The following is a 12,104-nucleotide window of genomic DNA, read 5'->3' as shown; positions in this document are numbered from 1 at the left end:
TTCTTAAAGCTTAGCTTCTGAAACAAAACCTGTTTAAACAGAAGAGTGACTAGGTCAGTCCTCTTGCTCATTAGGTCCTCTAAACTTTTGCATTCTCAGTTTTTCCAAAACATCTAGGCAGGCAATCCTTTTCAGGCTTGATTTCAGCCACCTTGACAGTTCTGAATTTAAGCAAACTCTTAACTGTCTTCACCTGTCTTCAGAAAATTTCCTTTCCGTCACCTTTGCGGCATTGTATTCTGTATGCTGTGGTTTCTGTCTGGCTGCTTGAGCTACAGATCTGGCTCTTTCTATGACTGTCACTTTCTTTTGCTTCCTGCCTGTGCAAACTTCCTTTCTTGGATTGTGCTATGGGAGCGTCATCCTATGACAAAGAACAACCTTCTTCTTGTTCTAGGTATATCCTATTTCATCCTGAAGAAGCATATGACAAACAGAACCAGAGAAAAAGCATACGCTCTGTTGCATCAATCAATCAAATTTGACCACCAGCCAAATATTTGCAGTTTTCTCCAGCATGTTAATCTTTCAGTAATATAAGGGACACACCTGTTTCTACTAACTGTTTAGCCTGAGTGTGTGCAGGCTGAATTTTTCATGTGAAGTCCCAATGTTCTGAAGCTTTTGTTGTTCAGCATGAACTCCACAAGACTCTTGAGCATTATTTTGTATTTCTAGAGTACTTTTCTTCTTCTCAGTCTCCCTTTCAATACTGCCTGTTATATTCTGCTTTTATTTAATTTATTATTTATTTATGTTTCTTGGCTGCATCTATGTTTATGAAAGTGTACCTCTTAAACAACTTTGCTGCCTTTGTAAACTGCTTTCTATCATGTCTTTGTGCTTCTGTCTAGAAGTTCCTTTCTTTTGTGTTTCCTATATATTGATTTGCTTGAACTTGCTTTTAGGGCAAGATATTCTTGTTTGCATATAGATAATCTGAGAGTTATTGTCCAGTGTAAAGGTCAATGACTTTCTTAGCCTGCATTGTAGACTCTAGACAGAGTGACTACTGGGAGCATTGGACATTTTGGGCATGGCCCCATGAATGCCTATCATGGGATTGCTCAGGTTTGGAGGGACCTCTTGAGGTGATCTACTCTAACCCTTGCTCAAAATCATATTCAGTGTTCTCAACACTTAATATATTTATTTTTGCCATAGCATTTATTTTGGTTGGCAGGGAGTGAATGGCAGCTATATTGTTTACCTTCTCTAATATGAACTTTTGTCCAATATGCTCTCTAACAATTTTTTCTCAATTAAGGCTGTTTTCGTTAACTTGTAGATATTGTGTCAAATTAAAATGCTATATAAATGCTCTTGCTATTACTTAGAACATTCAGAACATTCAGAGAAGTTGCAAATGTGGAATCATGATGCTGGAAAAATTTCTTGTTTCTCTGTCACGAATGGTACATAAACTCTGAGAGAAGTTTCTCATCGGTTTTCAGGAAGAGTTCCTTGATAACATTCTACATTCAAACTTTACTTCTGTCATACTTGTATAAAAAGCCCATCTACTTCAATATTTTTTTTGTCTGCAAAAGTACCTAGTAAAAGAGGCAAAGGAGGAAGAAAGAACAGCATTGTCTGGAACATTTGCAGTTTTCTTTCATCCTTCAGAGAAAAGCAAACAAACAAAAACCCAACAAAAAACAACCTCACCCCAAAAGAACCAAGAAACCACAACCAACAAAACCCACAAAACCAGCACACTGTTGCACAGTGTACCAGATTTTAGTCAATTATCATTTTTACAAAAAAGTACTTTAGATTATTTTCTGTAGTAATAGAAACAATTTAGTTTGAACAAATATTCAGTTTATGTCTTTTGAAGGGCCTGTTTTGAGGCCGTGAACATTATACAAATCTTATTTTATATTCCTGGAAAAGATGAAATGTAAACGTGGAACTTGTAAGAATGCTTCATGCTGATTAAACACCTAAAGTACTATGGTTTGCTTGATAGAGCTTTGAGATCTGTGTCCTTAAAAGCTTTTTGTTGAAGTGAGACAGTGCTTGGATCAAAGAAATATTTTGAACATTTTTGAAATTCTGTTAGACACCCCATATTTCAAAATCATGTTTTAAGTGTGCCTGGTTTTTGACTAGTGAAAAGGCATTGGTTTAAGAAATGATAGAGCTATTCAGTTGAGTAAGTTTATATATACTCGTTGGACCACATGTGTTGTTTCCAATTACAAGTTGTGTTTTGGTTTTTATTAGGAAGCTGTTGCTTTTAAAAATTATTTTTGCTTGAATAATGTAATCAGTATCTATTTGTACTGTTTGTGAAATGTCTGTAACTTTCCTTCTAGTATGAAACCTTCAGAACAGAAGAAGAAGAGAGAATAAAAGCTAAGGGACAAGATGTCAAATCATCAGTCTATTTCATGAAGCAGACCATTAACAATGCTTGTGGAACAATTGGGCTAATTCATGCTATTGCAAACAACAGAGATAAAATGAACTTTGGTAAGTGGTTTTGGGTTTGGGGTTTTTTTTGATGGTTGGGGTTTTTTTTGTTGGCTTTTCCCTTTTTTCCTTAACTGTGGGAAGGCTTGGAGGGAGTACTGTATCCAGCCTTGGGGTCCTCAGTGTAAGAAAGACATGGACCTGTTAGAGAGGGTCCAGAGGAGGGCCACAAAGATGATCAGAGGGCTGGAGCACCTCTCCTATGAGGACAGGTTGAGAGAGCTGGGATTGTTCAGCCTGGAGAAGAGAAGGCTCTGGGGAGACCTTATTGCAGCCTTTCAATACTTAAAGAGGGCTTACAAGAAAGATGGGGACAAACTTTTTAGTAGGGCCTGTTGCAATAGGCCAAGGGGTAATGGTTTTAAACTAAAAGAGGGTAGATTTAGGCTAGATATAAGGAAGAATTTTTTTTGTGATGAGGGTTGTGAAACACTGGAACAGATTGCTCAGAGATGTGGTAGATGCCCCAGCCCTGGAAACATTCAAGGGTCAGGTTGGATGGGGCTCTGAGCAATCTGGTCTAGTTGAAGATGGCCCTGCTCATGCCAACCCAAACTATTCTATGATTCTGTAAGGACAGGGTTTGTACTATTTTCTGTGAATATAACCATTTATAAAGGACAATCTCTACTCAAAGAGCATTTCTATCTATAATTATAAAAACAGTATTTCATAGTAATCCAAGAACTAAAGCACTCAAAACATTCAAACTGCAGCAGGTGGCAATTCCTCTTGTATCAGCCTTCAGTGTCTTAAAGATAACAATGTAATTATATCTTTAAATCTTTTGTTGGTTATAAGCATTCTGTAAGCTTTGAATGGTGTTGGAGTTAAAGCATGATTCAAAATTTGTTAATGTTATGTCTTTTTTTTTTTTTTTTAAAGAAACTAATTCTTCACTGAAGAAGTTCCTAGAAGATTCGTTATCTATGACTCCTGAAGAGAGGGCCAAATATCTAGAAACTTACGAAGTTAGTATCATGGCTTTTTACTTTTATTTGAAATGGTATAAGAATTATTTGCATGAGCAGATACTGTCCTTAGGACTTGATCCAGTGAAGCACTTAACTCGATTTTATATATGAGCTTGTGATCAGCCAGTTGCTACAAAAAAACCTGCTTTGTTAAAGTATTCCTGCCCGCCCATAGCTCAGTCAGCAGAATGGATTTTGTCAATGTTCTTCATGCATATTAATTCACTGGCTTAGTTTAAAATTACTTTGAAATGGATAAGAAATGTATGCATAATCTTTTTGGAGGGTTCAGGATGCAGTTTAATGGTCAATTTAAGCTGATCTGGGGCTATTGCTGAACGGATGGTCCTTCTGCTGCCTCCTTTCATTTCTGCCTTCTAGTCATCTCTCTTTGGCGCTAGCACTTCCGGGCACACAAAGAGCTGATTTAGCTGAAATGTAATCCCTTTCCCCCACTACCCTGAACAATTAGATGAGCTAGCTGATAGTGTGGTTAGCCAGATCATCTGTGCTGTTTCAAAGGATGCGGTAGAAATATCTGGCCAGTGGAAGGGAATAACAGTGCTGTTGCTCCTGATAGTAACGATGATCCTCTCTCAAAATGAAAGTTTTGATGATTTCCAAGTCTGAGTTCAATTTAAGCTTATTGTGAAATGCTCAGGAATAAGAGTGTTAATATGTGATGAGGGAAGTAGTAAAAAACAGAAGAAGGTTCAATGACATTTTCTGTGGAAAAGTTGGACACAAGATGTCTGATCAGAGCTTCTATCTAAAGTATTTTGTCTGCTCAGGAACCAATATATAACAAAAACACCTGACAATAGTGTTTTCTGTGTGTAAAAGTGTTACAAACTGTTAGGTATTTCATTTGAATTGACTGTGATGAAACTGAAATATTGGTCTCCCAAGATACTTGGAAGTAGAGATTATTTGTTTATTATTTATTTATTTATTTATTACAAGCACTGAGCAAAAAATAACTATAGCTATGGCAATTGCTAAAATGAAGTGTGTACAGCAATTCTTAAAACACCGAAAGTCTCATATAAAGTCTGATTGAAATATGTTTTAATTTTAGGCTATTCGTGTCACTCATGAATCCAGTGCGCATGAAGGTCAGACTGAGGTATTCATTTTTTTAAAAAAATTTTTGTTAATAAGTACTTTGAGTTGAATATAACTTAAATGAAAGCAATCATCTATAAAAGGTTTATAGTGAAATGGAGATTACAGCTTGGTTTGCAGTATTGTGTCATTCGTCAAAAATCAGGGCACAAAATCAAGTGGCATTGTTGGGATGGGAACCAAACTTGAAGCTTTTTAGGTTGCTTGGTTTTTGTTTTTTAAGCTTTTGTATAACATGGATGAACTTTTCAAGCTTCATTTCAGAGTAAAAGAGCCAGTAATAATATTTTTAATAAAAGTTGAGGTTTTAATGTTGCAGATTTGTAGCTGAGACTGTAAGATCCATAGTAATCACACAAGTGGAACAAACATTTTATGAAAGTCTGAAAAGTTTTACTTCAGGAAAAGAAATAGTACAATACTTCATTTGCTATTGTGTATATGCTGTTTGTATACAAATACTAATTAAGATAAATTCTCACTAATACATATATTTATAAGCTTTTATCCCCCAACAGATTGGGTAATAAAAAAATCAACCACAAAACCATAACCAACAAAAAAATCTTAAAATAAAATAAACTTAACATTCAACATTTTTCTGCTTCAATCATTCTAAGGCAGCTTTCTACCTTTCCAGTTTAGATTTCAGTATCTGTTCCACAAAACCAAAATTGATTACGTTGTTGCTAGCACTGCTTTGTTTGACAAGAGAGGAACCCTCCTTTGTTTAGCTGGGATTCCAGTGGCTCATCCACTTTCTTTTTCTTTTGTTTTTGAAGTACAGTAGGTAAGGTTTTCTTTCTTATTATGGCGTATGCAGAGTCTTCTACACACTGCAGGAGAAACCAAAGCAATTCTTTCTGCTTCCCCCTCACCCCACCATCTGGGAACTCTACTTATTCAAGTGAAGGGTGGATGGAACTTGAGAACTGTTTTAACTATTTCTATTCTAGATATTCAACTTCCTTTGTGATGTTTTCTTCTTTTAAAAAAAAAACAACAAAAAAACCAAACCCAACACTCTTTCTTCCTATCTCTTTCTGTAAATTAATCAAGGAATGTTCCATATTTCAAGAAGAAACATGTAAAAACTTCAGCTTTCCTTTCCTTTTCTAAATGAGGGACTCAAAACAAATTCTGGTCTCTTATTTTACAAGTGAGAGTATCCTTTTCTAGGTATTCCTGGTAAGCTCAGTAAGAGGGAGGCTATTGGAGATTAATTCCACAAATTGTTGAAGACCGAATCTTTTCGTAAGATCCTTGTGCAAGAAAAATTTCTTAGTTGTTTTGATGTACTGTGACATTCATCCAGGGAATGGTTTGTCTATGCATTCTTCCGTCAGAAGTGATGGAATACAAAAACAAGGGCTGTACAGGTCTCAAGAGTCTTTGTAAGGATTCAGGAAGTGTCTGAGCGATGATGGAATCTCCTAATAAGGGACAGTTAACTTCTTGAACTTCCACAAATTAATTTGTTTCCTGATCAAGATAACCACAATACAAAAGATTAAAAATTGTGTGGAAAGATGAAGAGGGTTTTTTCATAATAAAAATTTACAAGATTGTCTTAACAACCATGTATAAACACAAATATTGAATAGGTAGTTTCCTTGCCAAATATTTATTATTCCATTTTGCATAACTGAATCCAAAAGTAATTCAATCTAGATATTCCTTAGACTGGTCAAGTAACTTTTTCCTGTCCTCCTCTTTCTGAAGTTGAACTAGTACAATGGCTGAATACATGTCCTAGGGCCGTTTTTCAGAATAGTACAGATCAATCAACCAAAGAGGGAAGAAATAAACAAGTTATCATACTGGAAAAACTAATTGCCTGAAGATCCTGCCCTACCATAGCATAGTTAAGTTGCCAGCAAGGCTTCACCTTTCATCTGTACAGGAGGAATTGCTTTAAAGTACAATACTTTTTAAAGAAACTAAAATCCGAAATGCAAATATGCTGAGAAGCGCAATTGAGGGTTGGAGCGAGTCAATCTCCTAGTCTTTTTCCTTCCAATGGTACATTTCAAATGTTGCTGTATACCCCGTCGTGTAGCGGTGAAGGGGCTGATGAATAGCATGCCCTGGAAGATGCTGAAGTCATACGCAGGTCATACAAGGATGTTGACTTGTCCTGCAGGTAAAATTGATAGTTTCTAGCACCTTGGAGCAAGACAGAAGAGAATCCCATTCCTCCTGCATATCTGGTATTGTTATGATTACTTTCCTGAGAATTTCTGGAGCACTGGAAAGGAACAGGTTTGCTTTCCTATGTCTCTGTTGGGTTTTTGTTCTTTCTCCCCATAGAAGAACAAGGGCATTTTGCACAGAAATGTTTCCGTTGAATAAAAATGGCTTATGTAGTTGTTTATTTATAGTAAGCGCTGTAATTTTGCAACCTTTCCAGATCTCCTGCAGAATTAAAGATTAAGAAAACGTGGAGGCCTAGTATTTTAGGGTGATTAACTTGGATTGAGTGCTTCCTAAGAACAGCCTGCTCTGTGGGAGGTTTTATCCCTTGGGTATGTAGGTATTGCATACTACTGTCCACTCAAATTCTTCTGAAAATGTTGTGCAAGCTCAACTGTGTCTGTTAGAGAGAATAACTGCCATACCTCCCACTTTTGGAAGTTGGCCTTGCTGATTTTGTTAAGAAACTATGTAACTGCTTTCAGATGCTGTTCTTTCCCGCCCCCAAGCAAAACACACCACCACACCATAGATCAGTATTCTGACATAAAAGTAAAATTTTCTGGAATCTTGAGATGTGGCAGGTTTAAAAATAACAAAGAATACAGACAGGTTTTCTTCTGATAATATTTTTTTTTTGAGCTCTGATTTCTCAGATCTTTGAGGATTCAACCTTTTACTGCTTCTAAATGAAGCCTTTATTTCTTGATCACTCCTTGACAGTCTTGCTAAGCCATGTCAGTGGCTACTTCATTTTTACAATACACAAGTGGATTTTCTGCTTTTGTTTCTGTTCTATGTGGGTATTTCAAACCTTGAAATAAAGGAAGTCTATCTAGAGATAAAACATTAGCAGTAATAGAGTGAAGCAATGCTGTATTTCTAGTATCTGTGTATTTATTTCATCTATTCAACTTGTCCAGTGGGTAAGATTTAATTCTCGTTTAGAACAATCTATAATCAGATTACTTTTAATTTCTTATGTTTTTAAGAAAAGTTGTATTTGGGGAAAAAAAAAAAAAAAACCCTATGTGACAAGATATTACTTGTATAACTTTAATATTAGTGGACTGCTAGATTTTACATTCCAGTTCGTGATTGCTGGAAGAGAAGAATTACAGTGGTTAGTTTGCTTCTGGGATTTATCATTCATGTGTGATTCATTTAGATGAAGTATTAAGATGAATTGCTAAGCAAATGGATTGAAGCTGAGAGTGTTGTGCCTTGATGGGTGCTTTAACAGGCTTCCCAAGTTTGATAGTGGTGATTAATTCATCTAGTTTCAAAAAAAAAAAAAAAAAAAAGCTGTATTCCAAGCTGTTTAATATAGCTTTTGGTATTGCGTTCAAAACTTTTACAGGCCAGCTATAGACTGGATTAGAACTCTGTGTTTTGGGGAGGTTTTTTGTATTAAAATGTGAGGTTTTTAATGAAGTTTACTGAATTTTTATTAAATGACTTAAATATTTTACTTAAAAATAGAGAAGGTTTTTTTGCTCTTTCAAAGAGTTTAAATGTTAAGAACAGTTAAGCAGTTTTCATTTCGCTAATTCATTTGAGGTTTGCAAATTAAAAGGATTGTAAATTTGAGCTTATCCTTCAGGCCATGTTTTGGACTGGGTTTGATTCAAGTTCTGTGCTAAGACTGCCAGATTCTGTGGCTCCATGGGTCACTTTTTTGCTACAGTAGAGCAAATAGATAAAGCAGTCCTATGGGTATTCCTATGTGTAAAAAATGTAGGTCTGTTTAAAATTATCTTAGTAGCAAGCAGTAAGATCTGGGAATAATTCCACAGGAGAAGTGTGTTGTTGGTTTCAGGGGTTTCAAGGGTGGTTTGATTCTGGTTCCGTGTTCTAGTACCATAATGAGGGCAATTAATGTAAGAAAGACTCTTGTAACAGTCTTTCTGTTAAACTTTATGCTGCTGAAGCTTATGCTTTAAGTGACAGGTATTTCATATAGAAAGCTGCCAAAAAAGAGATCTAGGTCCTTTTGATACAGCTCCATGGATTCAGCTCGCTCTCCTTTCTATGTGATGGCTCCTGGAAGGCAGCTATTGCTGAGACTACAACAGTTGCTAGGTACTCTTTATTCTTTCATGAGTCTTCTGCTAAGCATATAGTTTTGTTTATATTTTCCGCATCTTCAGACATCCTAGATAGTATAACTTGCTTCTTTGCAGAACTGCACATGCTTTTAAGGTGGTTCTCATATTGTTGCTTCGTACTGAGCAGCGTTTAGTGTTTGAGTTTGTTTTGCCTATTTTTTTTTCTTTTTGTTCTTCCTGTGCCTCCTTTGGCAGTTCATGAACTGCTGATACGCTGTACTACCACACATTTTAACATTTCTGATACTCTCTTATAAAAAAAAAAACAACCAGCAACCAAACAAAAAAAACCAAAAAACAAACCACAGCAAAAGACATAAACAAACCTTCAAAAATATTTAAAAGACAATATAGTTTGTGGATGCTAGAGCATCCATGTTAGCCGTCTGATCTACAGTGATCATTAATGAGGAAGTTATGGCAAAATCTGACGGAGGAAAAGTAGCAGTTAATAGCACTGATGAGGGTTGGGTTCATATCTGACTTTTTTTGTATTACTACTTTAGATTGCTTTCTTTCAAAACAATCGTAGTAACTATTTTCAAGTAACAGATCAGAGAATTTGAGGGGAGAGTTTTTTGAAAACTGGAAAACATGTCATTACATGAAAGACTTTCCAGGTCTACAGTCTTTTGCAGAACAAATAGCCCTTTTGAATTTGGAGTTGGAGAAGAAATGTATTTTGTATGCTACCTACTAATTTCCATTAATAATAAAAAAGTTACTGTATAGTTTTCTGAGAGAGTAGGAAAGGAGGAAAATGCAAAGGCATGCTCGTTATAGAAATAAACCAGTAGAAATTGTTTAACTCAACAGTGATATGCTATGATAGCTTGAAGGAAGTTATTCTAGGGAGAAAATATTATCTGTACTGATTCTTGAAATAAATGACCTTTTAAATATTTGAATATAATAATGGGAGTAGCAAGATATTTTTGTCCTCCTCTCGTGTTACCGACATCCATATCCCTCATTTGCAACTATGCTTCATTACACCTCAATTCTACAGTAAGGAAAATAGCAAGCTATACCATATAAAGTAGTTTTAAAAAGATTATTTGGCCTTTAGTCAAGGAATTAGGTCCAGAGAATAATCTGTATTCAATTTCTGCATTTCTAAAGGCTTTGACATGCTTAACTCTTGTTCAAATACTATTCTGGTAATAGCATCTGAAGTTTTAGCCATCTGTGTGTTTCTGTGGCTGCTGAAATCATTCTGGATTGTCAGATTACCTACAATATTTTTTGTCTTCCATCAGCTTCCCAAACAGCTTCCTGAAACAACTTGTCCTTACAGCCTTGTAGGAGCTAATGCTGGCACAGAGGTGTTAGAAGCACACTCCTGGGACGAGAGGGAAGGCTTAGCAGACTAGGCTTAGACGAGCTTTTGCTGCTGTGGACAGCAAATACTGAAATAGTTGTGGTGTTAATTGGCAGGCTGTTTGTGCAACATCAAGGTATCGCTAACTGCTGACACATGGCTTTCCATATCACTTTTTTTTGTTATAAGGTTCAAATGATAGACTGAACTTTTTAGTATGTCCTGCGGTACTTGTGGCATATGGAACCACTTCTGTGTTTGAGGTTGAAATTTTTTTGGAGAGGGGAGTTTTAGCATGGTTTATGCATTACTGCTTAGCAGAATGTGATTTATGGTCTTTGGGAAGTTTACTTCTTTAAATGTTATTACAGCATAGTTCAAAATAATGTTTCAATCAAATACAAGTGAAATGGCCACTTGAAATACCTGTGTTAGATATTGGTTAGAGAATAACAAGGGCTTTTGATTTTGTTCATGGCCTAAATTCATAGGAGAAAATTAGGAGCTCTCAAATTCCTTTTTTCTGTCCTCTTCCTTAAGTTTAACTTAGTGTTTCAGGACTAGTTTTTATGAAAGGGAGAAGAAAACAGAACTGAAGTATAAAATGTATCAACTATTTCTGGGAGCACCGAAAATACTGTCTTTGGTTCTGTAACTTGTCCTGTTTGTTGTTTGGTTGGGGTTTTTTTTGGTAAGCTTCATACATCTATTTACCTACTAGAACTATATGTTGGGCTAAATGAGGCTCAGAACTGAGCAGACTGAGGTGCTGCATCTGAGCTGCCACTTCAAATGAAAACAACATTCTTGCACCTCATTAGGCCTCTATTAAAAATATTGATGGTGGAAAAATTAGCCTTTGAAAATCAAAATTGGTGTTTGACTCTATCTGTATAAAAGTCACAAACACTGATCTCGGATATTCACAAAAAGCTGAAATACTTGTGCACATCAGAATGTATACTTAGATATACTTTTTGTTCACAAGTAGAATCAGGAATATTTTTAACAAGGATTGAAGTTGGCAGCCACTAAAAAAGCTACCACAGCTTGATTTCTTCCTTAACTCAAACCATAACTGCAAACTGTAGTCTGTAAACTTGTTTAGTGTGCCTCGAGAACTATAATCTTGCTTGGAATGCGCTAAGTTAGACTTTGATCACAGTAACAGTCGTTAACATTGGCAAGAACTAAGTAGAGTCAATGCACTCTGTTCTCAACTGCTATAAAACTTGAACTTTCAAAGATCTCGGGCTCCCTGGGGCATTACAATTTATTGTTAGAGAAGAAACATAAAGGAGCTTCCCTTTTGCTCCTGCCAAGAACATATGGTGAGATTTTTTTTTCTTAAATAGCCCATATTCCTCTGTGTTTCTTCTGGATAATCCTTAGTCTTGTAAAGAAACATTTGCATCTCGGGAGAATATAAAATCAATTATATAACTGTTTCTAAGATGATTTTTGTTTAGCTTAGCATTACAGAAGCACGTAAGCTCTCCTCTAAAGGCAACGAAGTTGCCTAAAAATGTTAGCTATAGGTTTTTCTCTTTTACAGCCTATGCAGTAAAAAGCAAAAAATCAGCTTACTAGAATCATGTGAAATGTTTTGGAAATTATACTTGGTTAGTCTTTTGACTCATTGCGTTGCCCTGTTATTTAATGTGTCAGTATTTGGAACATGCATCAATCTGATTTCTATACCCTACTGAGCAAATAACTAATATGGTATTAATACAGCATTGCTCTGAGTTGTTATTCTGGGTCTTATGCTTAACCATAAAAATCTGTACAAAGGAACTCTGATTCATAGGATGAAACATAGAGGATATTCGCACCCATAAAGCAGCCCGTGAATTTAATTAACAAGTATATAAGAAATAAATAACAAGTGAAAGTAACAAAATG

General features: G+C 35.8%; 1 protein-coding gene across 1 annotated transcript in view; it reads left to right on the top strand.

Moving 5' to 3' along the window:
- Positions 1–12,104, top strand: part of UCHL3 (ubiquitin C-terminal hydrolase L3) — a 45,867-nt gene that overhangs the window by 14,596 nt on the left and 19,167 nt on the right. Inside the window, exons 4-6 of the mRNA XM_075741681.1 lie at positions 2,322–2,478; positions 3,364–3,449; positions 4,531–4,578. Coding sequence (XP_075597796.1) covers positions 2,322–2,478; positions 3,364–3,449; positions 4,531–4,578 — 291 coding nt within the window. The remainder of the gene's footprint in view (positions 1–2,321; positions 2,479–3,363; positions 3,450–4,530; positions 4,579–12,104) is intronic.

This window comes from Balearica regulorum, chromosome 1 (genome assembly GCF_011004875.1).
Source record: "Balearica regulorum gibbericeps isolate bBalReg1 chromosome 1, bBalReg1.pri, whole genome shotgun sequence".
Lineage (NCBI taxonomy): Eukaryota > Metazoa > Chordata > Aves > Gruiformes > Gruidae > Balearica > Balearica regulorum.
This window is presented reverse-complemented; position numbering and strand designations above follow the sequence as displayed.